The sequence below is a fragment of the Stylophora pistillata genome, chromosome 7 (genome assembly GCF_964205215.1).
Source record: "Stylophora pistillata chromosome 7, jaStyPist1.2, whole genome shotgun sequence".
Lineage (NCBI taxonomy): Eukaryota > Metazoa > Cnidaria > Anthozoa > Scleractinia > Pocilloporidae > Stylophora > Stylophora pistillata.
The window spans coordinates 30,623,980-30,644,951 of record NC_142525.1 but is presented as its reverse complement, the minus strand read 5'-3'; the positions used below and the strand labels follow the sequence as shown (position 1 = coordinate 30,644,951).

The 20,972-nt window shown below is 38.6% G+C and overlaps 2 protein-coding genes across 2 annotated transcripts; one reads left to right on the top strand and one right to left on the bottom strand.

Annotated features, from left to right (window-relative positions):
• On the bottom strand, positions 1-6,217 carry LOC111332113 (glycine receptor subunit alpha-2). Its single transcript, XM_088728874.1, has 8 exons — positions 6,077-6,217; positions 5,043-5,140; positions 4,730-4,797; positions 3,200-3,417; positions 2,720-2,802; positions 2,276-2,431; positions 1,419-1,846; positions 1-613 (listed from the first exon to the last, which is right to left on the bottom strand). The coding sequence occupies exons 1-8, from the start codon at positions 6,136-6,138 to the stop codon at positions 341-343; spliced, it is 1,386 nt and encodes a 461-aa protein (XP_088585000.1). The 5' UTR covers positions 6,139-6,217; the 3' UTR covers positions 1-340.
• Positions 6,218-10,290: 4,073 nt separating this feature from the next.
• LOC111332025 (uncharacterized) lies at positions 10,291-20,946 on the top strand. The gene is made up of 18 exons (XM_022937286.2): positions 10,291-10,360; positions 10,463-10,522; positions 10,658-10,725; positions 13,359-13,445; positions 13,535-13,626; positions 13,888-13,936; positions 15,639-15,774; positions 15,922-15,986; positions 16,238-16,364; positions 16,497-16,627; positions 16,807-16,870; positions 16,971-17,050; positions 17,708-17,828; positions 18,928-19,046; positions 19,739-19,842; positions 19,919-20,033; positions 20,274-20,384; positions 20,460-20,946. The coding sequence occupies exons 1-18, from the start codon at positions 10,348-10,350 to the stop codon at positions 20,541-20,543; spliced, it is 1,626 nt and encodes a 541-aa protein (XP_022793021.2). The 5' UTR covers positions 10,291-10,347; the 3' UTR covers positions 20,544-20,946.
• The last annotated feature ends 26 nt before the right edge of the window (positions 20,947-20,972 follow it).

The following is a 20,972-nucleotide window of genomic DNA, read 5'->3' as shown; positions in this document are numbered from 1 at the left end:
TTTGTGTACAAATCAATTTATTTTTGTGTCATAAAATTTCTATACGTGAAAAGCGGCGCTTCAGGTTCCCATAAAAAACCTTTTGAACTGTCGGTCAACTCTTCAACAATACCATCCTGAGTCCAAGAAGTTATGCGAATAGAGAGGAAATTTAATCAAGCCCCAGAAAAAAGAAACGGGATAGCTTGTAACTGGGTAGCCTATGCTGAGTTGCCGTTATAGTTCCCTTTCAATTAGAATAAATAAATCATTATTAGATATTGCGATCGTTGTTATGAATCATATCCATTAAAATTTTTTTTTTTTTTTTGCTGTAATTTTCCCTTCGAACAACAAGTGATTACGTTGACAAAAAGACGATCCAATAACATAGATTAAACAATAAATAAGAGACTGGAAAACAAAACCTGGCGTATTTATCAACAGTATTCGCTGTTATATCATCTCTAAAGTTATTCACAAAATCATCGTCTTCAGATGACATTCGTTTGCGATGACCTCGAGAGGCCTGGTGACTATCACCATCTATATTGTTTTCAAGTAATGAATGGTCGTAGGTGCTGTTCGTGTCTCCAATTCTGTTCCTAGAAAGTTTACGAAGATCGGATTCCTCCTGAAAAATTGAAGTTAGTTAGCATTTTATTGAAAAGGTGACTAATACAGGCTGCCAAGGGAATGGGATAGAGTATCGTTGTTTCTGCTACCTGAAAATGTATTTATATAAGATTGATAAGCTGTCGCACGAATTTCCTCGTGCAGTTTGGAACAAAAAAAGCACTCACAGACAGCGTTCGCCCTACGGGCTCGTACAATTTTTGGGGCCTTTGAGTGAATAATTCGTGCTTACTTCTCTCAAATTGAAATCAAAATCATGTGATTGCCAGAACTGATCATTGTTATTTGTAGCTTACTTGTTGTTAACCTGTTGCTCGGGTTGAGGTCTATAACTAGCTCGTTTCCAACAAGCTCGAATGGAAGAAAAATTTTGAGGCGGAAAAAAGACCAAAACAGCAACCAAAAGAAGATGGACAGCTGAGTGTCCTAGAGTTTTTCCGCTGGTATACGGCTAATTCGAGAAGGGTCGTCTGAAAAAGGACAGAAGTGCACGCGACGGTCTCGAAAGGTAATGTTGGTATCCAGTAATCAATGAATTTTAACAAGTCAAGTAAATGAATAAATTGAGCAAACCAGCGATGCTTCGTCCTTACAGTGAGGTTTTTCAGATTTCCTTGAAACCCTGAGGTTACGGAACCGTGACCTGACAAGTAACCATGATACCTTTTGGAGTTGTCGCGTGTACTTTTGCGCTTTTTTTTTTTTTTTTCGACAACCTTTCTTAAAACAGCTTTATTCCTGATATACTAAGGTTTCTTAGTCAATCAACACTAAGGAAGTACATAATCTAATGATTCACCCACCTTGTCTGTGCTACCGTATCTTGTCCCTGATAACGGAACATCTTCGGGGTCGTCCTTAAGACCTTTTACCTTCCGTAGAATGTTCGTTCCCTTTCGTGACAGTTTCTGGGCTTGGGACTTGACGAACGTGGAACTCGGGTATTCGACCAAAGCAGCAAATACATAGAGAAAGGAGACACACAGAAACCAGTCAATCGCTTTGACGTAACTCACTTTCGGCATCGACGACTGAATTCCGAAGATCAACGTCGTCAGGGCGAGGACGGTCGTGATTCCGAGCCCAACCCGAGCTGGTGGTGAGTTTCGTGGGATCCAAAAGGAAACCCAACTCAAAATGGTTATCAAAATTGTTGGAATATAAATTGATACGACGTAGTAGAATTTTTTTCGTCTTATGTAGAACGTTAGCTGCAGCATAGAAAAATTCCCTGAAACAAATTAACAAATTGCTGTAAATAAGGATTTAAAGCAGTCCATGTGATACTCGACGTACAAACATAACTGTACATGTATACAATGCGCCTGACCCCTCCACTTCTTATTTTGTTTTGCTTTTGGTTTTTCGTTTTGTTTAATAGTTATTTGAGATGAGGCATTCTAAAATCTTGTATCACCAGGTTCATGTAGATAGTAACCCACTGACACTCTCCTTGACAAGGAACTAGTTGCATTTTAGTCACCTGAAAACTCGGCCGGGTGGAACTCGCAAACAGTCAAACTGCATAACTGATATCGAATTGTTCAAATCTAAAATCACTGTTTGTCGTCGGAGACACAATCTCACCCGACCTAGTAAACTGTTATATCTGGCCCCAGGTTAATGAAGCTGTGGCCTCCCATAAGTTAATTCTTCATACCTGTGACATAAGAAGCTGTTATTTCACTGACTGAATATCCATCGAGCGCAAACTGTGACATGATCAGTTCGTCTCCTATTGCCACGGCGGTTTTAAGATCATCACTCCCTTCCTTTACATCCCACTTGAAGAATAAATCATCTATGGTCATACCATCTGCCAAACAATTTCATGAGGTTTCGGAGAATTAACACTTACGTGAAAATAAATAGAAGAAATATATCTACTTTTTACTCTTGAAATTAGCTTAGATCCTTTGGGTTGTCAGTCCAGACACAGGAAGACAATAACCTTCCAAAGAGAAACAATGGCATGGGATTGTTTCGTGGGTGTATGAATACTTAAGAAACTGTGTGGCAATAACAACGTAACTAAAACATTCCACTGGTCGTCGCAATTTTGAATCCAAATTCAAGAGTACAGTCAGAAGTCAAAGAAACATACAACTTTCGAAGAGAAGACTGCAGTTTTGCTTATCCATGGGGTAATTCCGAAGATCCATCTTGCAAGCCGCTATTACTGTCATTCTAAATAGGGATAAGTGAAATATCAGGCGAAAAAATATCAAGCACGTACAAAAAGGTAGAACCAAAAGCTTGTCAGGATGGCATTCGTGTCAAAGATCTACTCACCAGCTAAGTACAAGCAGTTTCCTGTTGGAGTAATAATCTAATTCTTTTATTAAGATTCTTAAAAATCCTGCACCATCGAGAAGATCAGGTGGAGCTACACTTTTGCAAACCTATCGCACCCTGGCTGACATGACAAGCTGCAGTGGTTGCCTTATTGAAACTCCCTGAAAGCTTCCGATGTACAAATTCGTGTTAATCTATACACTATAGTTCCGTCTCAAAGAAGACCACTGACCATTATGTCAAAGACCGAGTATATGAGGATAATCTATCGTTACTGTTAACTAGTTACCGTTGACTGTAAATTATTTTTCCATCTGGATACAGCATGAGTAGAAATTCTTGTTTTGGTGCAGAGCTGGACTTTTCATTGTTCACGTAAGTGTCCGGTATCCAGATCTGTTGCATTATGTCTCCATTCAGGCTCAGATTTCTTTTAGAATAATCCTTCTCAAACTGAAGCCGAGAGTCTTTCCACACTTGTCTCATAAAGAAAGTGCTTTCAAATTGCTGGAGTGAAAACAAAATGATAAAAATGAAACAACATAACAACGGCACTAAAACAAATATCGCAACAAACTGGATGCATTGTTCTAAATTGTTTCGTATTTTGCTTTAAGATTCTTATAATTGTCATCTGAATCGTTCCGTCTGAGCCCAAAGGGGAGGTGATCCCAGACAGAGGGGGGTGAATAGGGGTATGCAAATCCGCCCATACGCTACGATTTGATAACCAAATCCGTCAATCCGTTAAAATTATTGTTAAATCCGAATCCGTTCGCTACTTGTCTCGTAAAAGGGTGGAAAACGCACATTCAGCTGTTGTGTGTTAGCTGGGCAATGGCTTTCCCATCGAGCGAATTGCAATCGGTGGGGTACAGTGTCATGGATAAGGGCGCAAACAGAGCAGACGTCCCAGTGCGTTACTATTTCCCTAATGCGTGGTATGCAGAAAGTCTCGTCCGTGACAAAGAAATACACATACTCAGAAAACAACGCATTTCTGACGATCGTTCAGATCCATGATCCGAACTTCCTCACAAGCAAATTCCAAAATCCGAACCTAAAAAATCGATGAAACCGCAAACTGTTGGAATTTCAGGATCTGCAAATCCGTTCAAATTTTGCTCTAAATCCGAAATCCGGGCAAAATAATTATCAGAATCCGCCGATCCGTTAGCCTACTCACCCCCCTCCAGACATATTAACAATATTAGACTTACCCATATATTTTTTAAAAATCCATAGGCAAGGATATTATTTGAGTTGCAAAAATTTGTAATGCATTGAAAGAAATGGAAAAGATACAAGTTTATAACAACAGAAATCTTAGGCTTGTTAACACGTTTCTTAAAGTTAATCGATTTTATGCAATCGTTTGGACAATTCTAAAGCCCAACCCAGGGTGTACGAATGGCAAGAGTTCTGTAGCATCACGCGATGTCCATTTGAATGAGGTCAGTTAAGACCAAGAACAGTATGCACTTTACGTGAATTCTGAGAGACGCGCTTCGCTTCCCACAATTCATGCGGCTTTGGGGAAGTCTTCGCCAACTTCGATATACTCATACGATGGATTGTGGACATTGGGGTTGAAGAAGACCATGCTCGTAATCTAAGCGTAATCTGTATTTCTGATATGAATGCGAGAACGCTATACAGATTGATTTATTATTTCATCGGGGAAGAGTTTGTCAATCATTTCGAAACATCTTTTAGGCGAGATTAATTAAACACTACGAAACACCATTGTTTTCTAATATAAAATATTTTTCATGAACGTGTGCAGTTAGTGCTTCCTTGGCTTGAAGTTTCTCCTCACCATTTCTCTTTCATCGAGTCCTCCCAATGACGTCACAAACACTGTCACTAACACTTTCACGGCACGGCCTGAGAAAAGCAGAAAAGTGGTCAGTACACAATTTTCAGTTAGCACCAGCATCGGGATTCCTTGGAAACATCAAATAGCACCGCGTCTTGTTGTAAAACATCCGTGATTGGCGTCTCTTAGACCTGCGAATTGATCTTTATGATAATAACTATAAACCTCTGGGCTGCGATTTATTACTTTATTCATATTTTTAAATAAAACTGGTAGTTTAAGAGTTTCAAGCTATGCGATGAATTCATCATACCTTCAAAGTCAGGTCTGAACCTCTTGTCGTAATGTCTGTCATCAAGGAGCCTGCGCAGTACAAGCGATGCATTCCTGCCGCTCCAGTATGTAAGAGAGCTTAGTAAAAAAAAATAATAATTCAAACGACAGAAAACCACAAACTGAAAATTCAAACATTTCACTACTATCAGCTGAAAATATAGATAGAATGTCAAGGTTTTCAACGAAGCCGTTCCCTGGCAAAATCTCACGATCCCCTCCCCCCTCTCCCAAATATTTTTCGGTACACATTTCTCGCTTCCATAACACCCCCTTCTCCCATCCCCAGCTCCGTCTCAGTGTAGCACACTGATGGGTTTCCTTTAGCGCCTTTTTTTTTAGTTTTTCGCAATTTACCACATAATGTTCGTTGTCTCTCCCCCTCCGCACTTGAAAAGCCGCTTGAAATTCCCCTCTGGTAAACTAGAATTACCCGAGAATGACGATATAAATGTTATAAAACGTATCGACTATAGAAAGATCAATATCTCCTTTATTATTGTGTTATCATGTGACCATAAATTGAGCTGACAACCACCTCGTCGTGCATTTATATTTTATACTAAACGGAGCTTTCTCTGTTCATTAAAAATACATGAATCTTAACGATCTACTTTGTTTTTCCTTTTGATACGAAATTTTCCATCGATCATGTTCTCACTATCAATGTGTAGACACTTTTTTATTCCCGCGCTGAATAAAGAGCTGTGAAATGAGGGATGGATGTGGAAATCTCGGTCAAACACACAGTGTACTTCAATTTCATTGCCGTTCAATACTTCAGACTTATATTTACAAAATATCATGTTCCTCTATCTGCAGCAAAATCGTTCAAGCGCTGATTTAAATGCTGCTGCCAATGTTAGCCTCCCGCCTGCTTTTAGAGCAATTACTGAATGCCTTTTTAATCACTTAGGTGTTTTAGTAGTATAATTTATGATAATCTTCGCCTTTGAAGGTAGTTGACATGGAGAAAATTTGTAATCCCAAACTAGCCTTACAGTCGAATCTTACCTGGCACAAGCCGAAGTGAAAACCAACGCTGCTAAGAGCGATAGAGACATTCGAAGCAACATTTACAGACTCCACACGGTAAGCCAAGTACTAACATTAACGGTCAAAACACATCGCTTTCTTTACACATCGATACTAAAATGGAAACCTGAAAAAATTAAAAAAAAAATTAAAATAAAAGAAGAAGGAAGAGAAGAAAAACAGAAAGACATTTAGTGGCTACAAAACAACAGCTACGCGAAATGATCAGATTATTGACCCTGACCTGGCCATATAGGTGCAACCCAACAGCCATGAAAGCGCGTTCGAAAATCTCTTCACTCCTGATTGAAATCTGTTTTGGACGGATTTCAAGAGAATTGTTTGTAAAATGTCTTTCAATTATACACAGCTGTTCTTTGCTTTGTTATGTTTGATGGCCTGTCCTCGGATCCCGCCTTTAGTCTCTATAATAAAACTGTAAAGTGCTTGTTTTGCATTATCATCTGTTTTCAGACGTGAAAAAAATATATAATTTTCTAGAATAATGATTAAGTAGCAGTTTATACTATGCCACATCTAATACGAAATATTATTAGATGTTCGTAAAAAACCCATTTAGCTCTAGGATAAAAATTATTTAAGCTTTGAAAACTGACTAAAAAGCGTCATTTTTTGCATTGCAAATTACAATTTTTCTTTGATAAAAAAGGACCGCTGCTGACCGTTTGTTTGTATCATAAATTGGCAAAAACAACAGGGGAAAATCTGCGCCAATTTTCAAATATCTAAGAAGTAAGCTTACCTCGCTCTCAAAAATCCAGTTGACGATAAAATTTATTTCTTTCTTAGGGCAATCTAATGAAGATCAAAATCGTTAAAAATGGAAAATGAAATCTACAGGCTGCCAGAAACCAGCGTGAAACCTTCATTGTTGATACGAGGTCTCCAGCCACGTCAAATAGATGCCCTCTGCGAGAACTTTTTTTACAAAAGAAAGATCAGAACTGACCCTCTCCCAACCAAAGAGCTTTAGGGCGCCAAAAAAGTAATCAAAACAAAGAGTATGTGAAGAACGTTCTCGACACGAAGATGAAATGCATTTGGGTTCCTCAGAGACATATGTGGGCAGCGCTTACATCAGAGACAATAAAAGTACATAGGAGTTTTACTAAAGTCACCCCAACAACAATGCACAACATCAGATGATCCGCTGAAACCATAGAGTAATTATTAGATATTATAAGATCTCTAGGCTAACAAATAGCAGTATGTTTTTGTCCCCTTCTTCCACTTTCAGACAAAATAAAATGACAAAACTTTTAACTAGCATTGAAATAAATATTTAAAAAGGATCGAGTACTACTCGAACTGTTTGCTTCAGCACGATTAAAATGTATTCGTCAAACTCCTGGGTTGAAGTCCTGGCATGCTTTCAAGAATCGATTTCTTTATTTTGTTTAGTGTCGCCACTGACACTTATTAGAAGGTGTCAATCTCTTTTCCAAAACATTCCAAATTGAATTTTTTTCATACATATGAAACAAACAAAAAAAACACGGCTGATCAACGCACAGGTACAATATTGAGCAGTCGAGTGCTCCACTGTGTCCCGTCGAATGCAGGCTGGAGTTTGAAGCAAAGCAGTTTAACTTATCTATACGCCGTGCCATAATTTCATTGCTCGTGTATTATTAGGCTGGTGAAAGTTTAGTCGTCAGTAAAGGGCTCAGTTTTTCGTGGCAGTTTTTTACCAATCATGAGCAATTCGACTGAAAAATTTCGAAACAATGAACTATATGAGGACAAACTGTTTTTGGAGAACGTTTTAGCTTAAGTACGACAAAAAAAAACAACAAAAAAACAAAACAAAAAAAACTTGAACTGAACTATTTATAGAAAAAGGCGGAACTCGGGTTTTTGTTACCTTCATGAAGTGACGAGTAATCGAATTGTAAAGAAGCAAACGAATGCTTGCATCTGACCTGACCCGAGCCAAAACTATCTCTCCCAAGCTGTACGAGCAGCATGGTTTTCATCTCTTGTGTACTTTTATTGCATACATAAAAGTTGATTATATATAATTGAAATGTGAAGGATGAATTTAAATAACGCTGGAAGACGATTGGTAGCCATGATATTACTGGTATTCTTGCAATCCCTCATCTGGGCTTGTCACGGTACATTTTTGAGAAATGAGAAACATGTCGCTCTCGATATCAGTTTCATTACGATTTTTCTTCAAACCAGTGTTCATGTGCATCGTTTGTTCGAGAAAAAATATCAATAAAAACAGAGAAAACACATTGATGTCATGTTAAGTGTTAAAAGCCTCATTTGTGCGTTAATCCATCAGTCTTTTTTAAATATTTGCATTTTCACTTTCATCTATTATTAAAAGGGCTGTTTTTATCTTTGCAGGCTCCATGTCCAGCCTGAATTTGTTAAATTATATCGAGATAAACGATTTTGCATCAGCGTCATTTAAATGTATATTCCTGAATCAACATTAATCTTAGCACTTTAGTTCTTTAATCATCGACAGTGAATGCTAAATTGGCACGAAAGTAGGATGTGTTTGCTGTTTGTGTCTCAACAAGTTCATGTTCAAACAGAGATCTTTCTTTCTTCAGTACGCACTTCCTACCCATCATGCACCTCCTACCACCATGCTGTTTGTTTAAAACGTATCTCTCTATTTTCAGTTTTTCTAGTAAAACTGAAACCAAATTTGGAACCGGGCGAAAAAACACAACTTCTAAGGAATAAAAATGTATTTTCGCTACATGCTGATGTAAATATATACAATACACAATGGTTTTAAGAATAATTTATAAATACAGCGAAGAACTTTGATAGTGATAAAGTGGACGTAAAAAGTTAATTCCCTTGCAAGATGACAAAATTTGCACCTTTCTGGAAAAAGAAATTTCGACCAACTAAAGTACCTTTTCGTTCCTTGTTTGCCCATTCTTTTCTTGCTTTTAAAGTTTTTTTTTTTTAAAGAGGGATCAAGGGAAAAGCATGATCCATTTCAAAACGTGGCTTCTTTAAGACCGTAGTCCACGATAATCCACCAGCTCCATGCGAATTTTCTAAACCATGAATAGAATATTCATGAGCGTCAGAGAGCTATATTTAACAGACCAGGCGGGCAGTATCTGCTAACCATCCTGACAGGTATAACATTAGTATTACAGTTCAAATGTAAAACATTTCCTGTGGAGACTATCCGAGTTTAAGTTTTCCTTTGACATTAATATGTATTCTATACTAATGAGAGTGAAAGGCAAACTGCCGGCTTCCTTCCGTATCCTCTCCAGGGTCGAGACGTTTTACTGTTTGTTAAATAGCACAAGGGAATGGAGACGAGTTCTTTTTAACCAGATGGAAATTTCTAAAGATTTCTTTATATTTTTTAGAAAGAATCAGAACTCCTTAGCATACACGGCACTCAGTAACGACTTAGGCTGAAGCAACTTACCACTGACATTACATTACATCCTGGGTTAGAAACAAATAATAAAACATCAGATGTACCGTCAGGAAAATTGAGTTGAGTCAAGTAAACATTTACAGTTTTTATCTCTTGGTTGAGGCGGCCAAAAGCTTGTAATATTCGATATTTTTTCAGGTTATTTTCCCTTTTCCTCACTCATCGACGAGCAATTATTTTCTTAGCATTTATTATTACACGGCAACACGATTGTTAAACTGATTAAAGATATCTTCATTTGACTATTCCTAATTTTGTTCAATTCCCGACTTTTTCATTAACAACTTGCGGCCAGAGAGTTAGTAATTTCTTGAAAATTACACCGTCAAAGTAATCAATATAACTGATCTAAAATGGATCATGTTTGCTAGTTAGTCAGGTGAAGTTTTCATTCATCATTATGCAATATCTGTTGGATCCAAAAGACTCATTCACTAGGTTAGGTTCATAAAAAGCTACCGGCCGATTTATCTATTTTCAATAAATTTCAAGTATATCGCACCCATGTTACTTAAGATACTGATCTCAATTCGGTAAAATCGGGAACATTTCTCTTTCAATTGTAGGGGTTTTATTAAGTTTTCATAAACCTTACATCTTTACTATCAGCTCTGACTCTTATACTTTACATAAGAGTGCATATATCCTGCATGCGCAACTCAACCTCCTAAAGTAATCGTGGATAACCAGCTTCCCTCCCTTGGGCGTCCTGGAGCTCCGAGTTAGAAGAGACCGCACAGTGGTCTGGGTTCCAATCTTCTCATGCGCACCACGAAGAGTTTTTGCACGTGGAAACATGGCGGACAATGGTTAGTACTAACACAATTCTATAAATTCAGGTATTATCGCCTTTGAAAATAGCTTATTTTTTCGACACCTTTCTATTTTTTCTTTCTTCTAACCTTCCATAGAAGTTACGCCTCGTAAGAAGCAGAAAAAAGACAAGCATAGGGTTCGGGAAGAAGATGCGGGTAAGCTTCGAATTAGTGTTTGTTGTACGCGCGTGCAAAACAGTTGCCTGTGTGGATGCCTTATAATCTCCTCCTCTAACGGAAGAATCGTATTTTCATTCATTTTAACGGAAGATCCTCTTGTGTGGTTATAAGGTTCTGCAAAGAAAGAAAAAAAGGTGAAGAGCGCGGTAGCTGATCTGGACTCGTCGAATCATCTAGGGGTGAGTTGATGAACAAGAACTCACACAGTTTGCTAGAAAGATGTTCAGTTTCGACGTTAGTCTTCTTCCCGGCGTTAACTCAGTTACATTTAATCACTAGTTATGATGTAAATGTTAATTTCCATTTGTAATCAAGAAGATCGTGCGCACTCACCATTTAAAAATCTCATGTGACCATTGTTATTATATTAGCGTCATGTTCTCACGAGTACCTCAGCGGCGTGCAGAAAATATTTCTTGGTCTAAGTTAGAGACGAACCTTTAGCTTTCAATTTCCAATGTAATTAAGCTTAACATATGAAGTAATCCACATCGTTTCTGTGCTTTGTGTACATCAAGGAGAGAAGATCTTACTGCAATATTAAAAGGAACAATTATATATTAAACTTGGGTACATAAAGGCTGGCTTGCAGAGTGATCTTTTGAGAAGCAAAGTCATAAAACCCTACTTGAAAATGGTTTATTTCTAGCAGGGCGAGAATACAGGATAAAATCAGTAACAAATGCTACCAGTCACAATCCAACCTTGTGCTAAAGTAAATGTGCCTTGGTCTTTATGAGTTAATTTTTCCCTAAAGTGCACTTACCATAAATTCTCTCATAAGCCCCCCCCCCCCCTTTTAGAGGAAGAAATTTATTAAGCCTCCCCCCTCTACTAAGGCCCCCCACCCCTCCCCCTCAAAAAGCAAAAACTCTAAATACACTCCATATCAGTAAGTATGATAAATTTATTCAAGTACTGTAATTTTAGTTTGTCATTTAAAATTGATTGTGGTGATTGATTGATTGATGTTCTTATGATGTTCTTAACCGCCTCCCGGTTAGCTCAATGGATAGAGCACTGGACTGTTGTGCGGGAGGTCAAGGGTTCGAGCCCCAGCCAGACCAACACTCGAGGTCTTAAAATAATTGAGAAGAATTTGCTACCTTTCTATAACATCAAGAAATGGTTAGATATTCCACAGGCAGCCCAAGCTCTCTTTGAGAACCCCACAAGGAACACAATTTGCGTATCGATTTATAAGAATTTGTATGGAATTTTTTACAAGATAGCCATAGAGATAGTTAAAAGTGAAAATACTAAATAAAAATGGCTTACCTTATTCCATGCATGTGTTGCTTGCTCCTGGTGTCGTTATTTTACCGATTTCACTTGATTTAAGCGGTTTTTTTTAATCCTAGTTTTCTCTTCTTAAAGAGAAGACAAGGCCGAACACTTCTGTCCAGACAGCCTCCCGAACGAAGTAAAAAATCCCAAGCTAAAATGTACCCACGGCCACAAATCCACCGCAGAATTCAAGGGCAAAGGTTGAACTTTCATTTCGATTCTCTGGCCACAATCTCAGCCCTGCGATCGACACCAGGGGGCTCTTCAAGTCCTCAGTGAAAGGTTAAAATGTTTGTAGACATCCGAGTCCTTTTTAAACACTACACAACGACCGTTGAAATTGGCTTGGTAACCTCGTCATATTGGCAAACCAAGACTCGCAGAGGTACTAAACCTGAGGGGACCCCGGGTTTTACAAGAAGTTTTGTTGACAAGTTGAGGTCTAGTACCCCTGCGAATCTTGGTTTGCCAACATGACGAGGTTACCAAGCCGATTTCAACGGTCGTTGTGTCGTGTTTAAAAAGGACTCGGATGTCTACAAACATTTTAACGTTTCACTGAGGACTCGAAGAGCCGCCTGGCGCTGATCGCAGGGCTGAGATTGTGTGGCAAGAGAATCGAAATGAAAGGTCAACCGTTGCCCTTGAATTCTGCGGTAGATTGGTGGCCGTGGGTACATTTTAGCTTGGGATTTTTTACTTCGTTCGGGAGGCTGTCTGGACAGAAGTGTTCGGCCTTGTCTTCTCTTTAAGAAGAGAAAACCAGGATTAAAAAAAAACCGATTAAATCAAGTGAAATCGGTAAAATAAGGACACCAGGAGCAAGCAACACACGCATGGAATAAGGTAAGCCATTTTTATTTAGTATTTTCACTTTTAACTATCTCTATGACTATCTTGTAGAAAATCCCATACAAATCCTTATAAATAGATATGCAAATTGTGTTCCTTGTGTGGTTCTCAAAGAGAGCTTGGGCCGGCCGCCTGTGGATATTCTAGTCTTCTCGGATAGGGACGAATAAATGGAGGTCCCGTCTCCTGCAGGGTTGGGGTAGGAGACAAATTTCCCACACACAAGATTACTGTGTGATGGATGTCCTCCCCTGGGGTAGGATGGTTGGGAAGGTGAGATCGATAGACTGAAGCGGTTGCCAGAGGCGCCTGATATGCTGATGTCTGTTCTCAACCTCGCACTGTACCCGTAATTCAGCCTCTGGGCTGCAAGTGGTCAGATATAAACTATATTCATCTTCATATATTCATATGTTGGCATCAGTAGAAAACAGTATACGGAAATTAAGGAGTGATGCAATAAATATAACATGGCTAAACAAGGTCTTTGGAGAGAGTTAGATTACAAAATTGAGTTCCTTATTGAGTTCTAAATAAATAAGCCCCCCCCCCCCGTCTAATAAGCCACTCCCTCTCTAAGTACCTGAATTAAATAAGCCTGGGGGGGAGTGCTTATTAGAGGATTTACAATATTCTAATTTGATGAGTTAATGTTTTATATTCACTCACCCAGGAAACTCAACATGAAGAGGATTTTCATTTAAAGCCAACATCTGCTGCTGGTGTGTTGGACACATCAAAATGGCCTTTATTGCTCAAGGTATATGTTAGTTCTCTTTCTAGTTGTAATCTCTGTGTATCTGTACATAATAACTTACCTTCTTCTTGTGTTCTATTTTTACAACACAGAACTATGATAAGTTGAATGTGAGAACTGGCCATTTTACTCCATTACCAAATGGATGTTCTCCTCTTAAGAGAGAACTAAAGGACTATGTGTCGTAAGTAAAGTTACCTCGATTTCTGAGCAGCTTATACACTTTTGATGCTATGTGTACATTTCAACCAAGCACTATATGGGTATATACACTGGGAGTGTTAAAGTTGATCAGTTTTGGTTAAGTTTTTTTTTTTAAACTACACTTTACTCTGTTCACACTCTTGAGCTTCCTTTTTTGAATTATGTTATGTCGGCATATTACTTTAGGACTATATTACACTGTCATACAGTTAATTATTGATATCTACTTCTGTTATCACAGGAGTGGGTTTATAAATCTTGACAAGCCAGCAAATCCCTCATCTCATGAGGTACATTTTACATTTGATTCATAGAATAATTTGATTTCTGCCTCTCCCTCCCTCTCTTACCTCCTTACTCTATGCAACTCAGATGTTATGTAATGCTAGTTTTCCTTATTAGAACTTTAGTTCTGGTAAGTATGGACTGGATGAGTCACTACTAGTCAAATATTTTCCATTATACAGAAATTTAGGGAGTTTTGAATAACAAAGTTGATTCATAGATTTTTCACGCCTCCCGGTTAGCTCACGCCTCCCAGTTAGCTCAAATCTAAATCTAAATCTAAATATCGTTATGTCGGCAAAATCATTTAGGACATCACGCCAACTCTAAGATAATAATAAGCGAAGCTATACTAAATATATAACACTATTAAAAACTATTGAAAATTATTAAAAACTATTTAAAACTACCGATAAATAAATTTAAGTTAGTTTGCTTTTAAAAATATGGAGGGATTGACTGGAAACAGTTTCTTTTGGGAGTTTGTTCCATTCAGTTATTGTCCTGGGGAAAAAGGAAAATCTAAAAATATCTTTATGTCCTTTCGGTACAATAAATTTAAAATCATGGCTTCCTCGGGTTCTCTTTTCTTTGTTTGTTATCAAATAATCCCCCCAATCCCCATCTGGGAGGCCGTGGCACATCTTGTACATAGTGGAGAGCCTTGCATGTCTTCTCATTGTTTCAAGTGTGTCCCACTGTAGGTCTTGCAGCATTTCCATCACGCTCGTCGTTCGATCATAATTTCCAGTGACAAAGTGGGCTGCTTTCCGCTGTACCCTTTCTAGAGCGACTCTATCTTTCTGGTAATGTGGGTCCCATGCGCTACAGGCATACTGGAGTTTTGGCCTCACAAGTGTCACATACACGCTTTCTTTCACTGACTTTGGACAATTCCACAGGTTTCACTTGATAAGTCCCAGGACCTTATTTGCTCTAGATGTGATTGTTTCAATGTGTGGTGACCACCTCATTTTGTTATCGAGCATTACCCCCAGATAAGGGTGAGATTCCACTTCTTCTAGGATTTGTCCACAGAATACGTATTCTTGCTTTGGTGGATCTCTCTTGGTTGTAAAACACATGATCTTACACTTTGAAGGATTAAATTCCATCTTCCACGTTTGTTGCCAGTCTTCTAATCTAAACAGGTCCTCTTGGAGATCGGCTGTGTCTTTATCACTTTATCAATAGATAGAGTACTGGACTGTTGTGCGGGAGGTAGAGGGTTCGAGCCCCGGCTGGACCAACACTCAGGGTCTTAAAATAATTGAGAAGAATTTGCTACCTTTCTATAATGTTAAGAAATGGTTAGATATTCTAGTCTTCTCGGATAGGGACGAATAAATGGAGGTCCCGTCTCCTGCAGGGTTGGGTAGGAGACGTAAATTTCCCATGCACGAGATTACTGTGTGATGGATGTCCTCCCCTGGGGTGGGAGGATGGACTAGCATGAATGGTTCATATGTTCCTTTCTAGTCCTTCCCCACTGCAAATAATGCAGTGAAAATGAAGTAAATTAAATTAAATTCACTAAAGAACTAGAGGAATGGCTTAGCATGTTAGCCAACCAAAAATTTATTGAAAGTGATGAGTTTCACTGACAACTGCATGTCTCTGTCTGCCACGAGCTTGGGAGTTTTGAACTGCTACTGGCTCTCCATTGTCATGAACAGTCCAGATCAGAACTTGTCTTTTTCTGAGCAGGTGGTGGCATGGATACGAAGAATTCTTCGAGTGGAAAAAACTGGGCATAGTGGTACTCTTGATCCAAAAGTGACAGGATGTCTAATAGTGTGCATTGAAAGAGCAACAAGACTTGTCAAATCCCAACAGGGAGCAGGTATCAGTAAATGTGTTTGTTTGTTCTGCTTGAATTCCATGTTTTTAATGGGAGAGCATCACAGTGCAAAAATCAGAGAACTATTTGAAGTGTGGCCACAGTTAATTTTATGTTTACTAACATTCTGTTCCTGCCTTGCCCCCAAAGGAAAAGAGTATGTCTGCATTGTGAGGCTCCATGAAGCAATTGAAAATGAATCAGAATTAGCCAAGGTTGGTATATTGAATCAAAATTTCATCCTACAGTCTTTGCAATTTGTTTTTTTATGTTAGACATTTCAATTTCATTAATCTTCTATGCTGTAAAATACACGAGACTCTAGCAGTAAAAATTCCATCAAACCATTTTTATGTGCATTGAACATGTATCATCTCGTGTGGAAAAATGGCGTGTTATTACACTGTATATGAAAATCAAAATACTTTATTAGGAAATAATGCAATCATCTTTTCTGTATTTGCAGACAATAGAGATGCTTACAGGAGCCTTATTTCAGAGACCCCCACTGATATCTGCAGTTAAACGACAGCTTAGAATAAGAACAATATATGAAAGCAAATTAATTGAGTATGATCAGGAACGGCATCTTGGTAGGTACTTTTTGAAAATAAAAAAAAAAGATTGATTAGTGCTATTTCCCTTTATACAAGTATGTCTAGGAGATGTACATGGGCAGATGAAGACTTAAAATTTACTGGTAAGTCATTGTTTTAACTTTGCAGGGGTGTTTTGGGTGAGCTGTGAGGCTGGTACTTACATAAGAACACTTTGTGTCCATATTGGATTGTTAATGGGGATTGGTGCTCATATGCAGGAACTCAGAAGGGTGCGTTCAGGAATTCAGTCTGAAAATGTAAGTCAAATAACTTATGTCTCAACATTCAAAAGGCACATGTTGAATCTATATCTTTTCTATTTTTATTTTTTAATGCTTTTCCAATACATCTGGAATTTTGAGGTTAACATTACAGCTGTCATTTTATTTCTTTGAATAAAGAAGATAGTAGTGAGAGTAAGGTTTGTGTTTTTCAGGATAACATGGCCACCATGCATGATGTTCTTGATGCCCAATGGATGTATGATAATTACAAAGATGGTAAGTTACTGCTGCTGATTGGCTGCAAGATATGCAAGAAAAGTTGTTTGTGAACATGAGACAGAATCATGTGTTAACTGCAAGATATATTATTTCATAGAATCTTATCTCCGCCGCTGCATCAAGCCATTGGAAGCTCTGTTAACTTCTCACAAGCGTCTGGTTGTTAAAGATAGCGCTGTAAGTACTATTTTGCATTATAAGATTTGATTAATTGGGGAACTTTTGTCCTGTTTAGCAGTGAGAACAAAATGTGTGTTCTGGCACAAGACTTACAATACATATATCTTATTAACCAAGTGTGAGGGCCGTACTGGGAGAATATTGGCCTGAGGTCTTGACAGTACGGACCGAGCTGCGCTCGGTCCGTACGTAAAAGACCGAGGGCTGATATTCTTCCAGTACGGTCCCGAGCAAGCTTGGTTAATAAGAGATTTATTACACGACTGAAGTTCAAAGGGACACAAGTGCGGTATCATTCGGGACCATTCAGGACAGTGCCCGGTCCAATACTTAGAGAATATTGGACCGGCCATAGAGCATTTTGATTGGTTGATTTTAGTTATTGGCCCTCTGACTGCCCGAGTCGTGTAATAATTGTAAGTATCATATAGCTCAATTCCTAGTGTATTGCCAAGGCCAAACCGTAAGTGGAAAGTTTGCCATATGGAATGTAGTAATTAGTATGTTATTATTTGATGGAGCTACAGCTGTACTTGATTATTTAGTATCTTTGATTTAGCAAGATAGAAGTAGAATTTTTGTGTGAAAAGCTTGCTAATAGGGTTGTCTCGTAAATGCTTTCATTCGGTATTTTTCTTTTTCTGCTACATGTAGGTGAATGCAATATGTTATGGAGCAAAACTGATGATCCCAGGTCTACTGAGATATGAGTCTGGAATAGAAATGAATGAAGAAATTGTTATCATGACAACAAAAGGAGAAGCTATAGCTCTTGGTGAGTGTTCTTTTGTTAATGAAAACAGGAAAGTTGGTCGAGTGGTTGATCAGTGAGATACAATGAATATATGAAGACCATATATTTTGAACTGCGGTATTAGATACGTATGATGCATGATCCTCGCAGTAGATAGCGCTATTTAAGCAATAGCGAAAATCAGACCTGAAACAAATCAGGCCTGTACGGGACTCGAACCACTGACCTCTGCGATACTAGTGCAGCGCTCTACCAATTGAGCTAACAAGCCAACTGGGAGCAGGCCGTTAATCAACTTAACGGCCTGCTCCCAGTTGGCTTGTTAGCTCAATTGGTAGAGCGCTGCACTAGTATCGCAGAGGTCAGTGGTTCGAATCCCGTACAGGCCTGATTTTTGTCAGGTCTGATTTTCGCTATTGCTTAAATAGCGCTATCTACTGCGAGGATCATGCATCATACGTATGGTTGATCAGTGTCAACCAGTGATTGAGTCAGTCAGACAGGCAGTCATTCAGTCAGTTTGTCTGCCAGTGTGTCAGCCAGTCAGTCAGTCAGTCTGTCAATAAATCAGTTGTTCTGTCTGTCAGCAAGTCAGTCAGTCCATAAATCAGTCATTTGGTTATATCAACTAAGTTGAAATTGTAAATTGACCACTGCAACAAATAAAAAAGCTGACGTTTCGAGCGTTAGCCCTTCGTCAGAGTGAAGGGCTAACGCTCTGACAAAGGGCTAACGCTCGAAACGTCAGCTTTTTTATTCGTTACGGTGGCCAATTTACAATTTCAACTTTGTTGATGTAACCAAATTACCTTGTTACCCCCACCGATGCAGCACCACAGTTTCTTTAGAAACTTTCAGCCTTTATTCATAAATCAGTCAGTCAGCTAGTTATAAGTAGTCGACCAATCAAAAATGCAATCAGCTGGATCTGCTGTTACATACATGTAGTATTTGTTCAAGTTAGTGTAATGATAAATATACTTCAAAAGTCTGAAAGAATTATCATTTCACAGATTTTAATGCCATCATTCTTAGTTTTAATGCTACCAGTTGCAAAGAACAAGGAAACGTGAAGGTTGGGTTTTAATTTTTTCTTTTTAATTATTATTTTGTTTTCCAGGAATTGCTCTTATGACGACTGCTGTGATGGCGGCTTGCGATCATGGTGTGGTTGCTAAGATCAAAAGAGTTATCATGGAAAGAGACACTTACCCCAGAAAATGGGGCCTGGGACCAAAGGTATGACAAACTTATTTAGACACCAGGCTTCTGCTGATATGAATTGCAAAGTAAAACCGAACTCAATAGTGTTACACTTACTTTTTGCCTCACAGGAGTTCAATTTTTGCAAGTAACATATACAGCCACATAACAACAAACATGTGTAGTAGTAGACATCTATATTTATACAGGACAGCCCCTTAAGTGTGGTAAACACTGGTATCAACGGGGGTCCTGTTAACCACCCATCCCACCCCAGGGGAGGACATCCATCACACAGTAATCTCGTGCGTGGGAAATTAACGTCTCCTACCCCAACCCTGCAGGAGACAGGAACTCCATTTATTCATCTCTATCCGTGAAGACTAGAATATCTAACCATTTCTTGATGTTATAGAAAGGCAGCATATTCTTCTCAATTATTTTAAGACCCTGAGTGTTGGTCCGGCCGGGGTTTGAATCCTCGACCTCCCGCACAACAGTCCAGCGCTCTATCCATTGGGCTAACCGGGCGGCGTGAGATTCAATCAAGTATATGTAGTCATGTAGATATAAACCTGCTATTGATTATATCAATGTTCTATTCTCTCAGGAGCCTTATGACTGGTTAAGAAATGAGACCTCGACACTTAGAGTTGCAACGATTCAATATTTTACTTGATTTTCTTGATTGTCTCTTTGTTGTCTCATAATGTTGTTTTATCACCCAGGCACTCCAGAAGAAACAGTTAATTGCATCTGGTAAATTGGACAAATATGGCAAACCAAATGAAAGCACACCCAAAGAATGGATGCAAAGTCACCCAGATATCAGGTTTGTGTTACATGAAGGGGGATAAAACACAGGCTTCCATCCTGGACCTCTTTCTAATCAGTGGTTTATTTTTTAGTGTTGACAAAACTCCACTGAAGGATGAACAATCTGCCAGTTTACTTGTGACACCCAAGGAAGAACTCATGCCTGGTGCTCCTGTGACACCCAAGGAAGTTGAGGAAGGGAGAAAGGTGTGTTGTAATGATGATTTATTTGCAGGCTAATGGACGATGTGTTTCATTATCTGTGTAAATAAAGAAAGGTTACAAACCCATCTGGTCAAGAAATTGGCCACAACTCCATTAGCACATTGTTACTTGATTACATCAACGTCTGTTGTATCATCAGACAAGTGTGTTTAATTTTGATACAGTATCTCCTCCACATTTAGTTTCTTGTTTGGTAACTTACTAAACTTTTCCTTTAAACAGAGGAAAAGAGACACAGAGGGAAGTGATGAAGAAAAGGAGACTCTAGGAAAGGAGAAAAAGAAATCTAAAAAAGACAAAAAGAAATCAAAAGAGAAAGAGAGCAGTGATGAAGTAAGTAATTGTAGTAGGGTTTTTTTTTTCACTTTGGCAGGAAACACCTCGAGCTAATGATTCTATCTTTTCTAGGAAAAGAAAGAAAAGAAGAAGAAGAAGAAAAAGAAGAAAGAGAAAGAAAAAGTGAAAGAGTCTGATTCAGACTCCTCTAATTAAGTGTTCAGTGTTACCCACGTTTCTCCGCCATTAGGTACAGTTACCTTTACAGCTTTCATTGCATTTGAGTAGTTTTCAATGACTGCCCAATGAAATATCTTCTTATCAATCAGGCTCAAGTCATTTACCAGTTAAGTAAACATGTGCAAGCAATAGGATATGAAGCAAGTCAATCACGAATCACTTATGACTGAATAAGCTGGCTTATGATTGGTCCATTGTTTTGTGCCTTTAATAGGATCTTGGGCCGGCAGTCATCGGATAAAGCTCTCAATTCGTATCACACGGTTATTGGGATGTACGCGAGGACAGTTAATCACTGTAATATAATACTAGTAATTTTTTTATCTCAGCTCCTCTCTTGTAGAATTGTGTTGTTTAATAAACTCCAGCGATAACTTGCCATGTTGATATTGGCTGCATTATAGA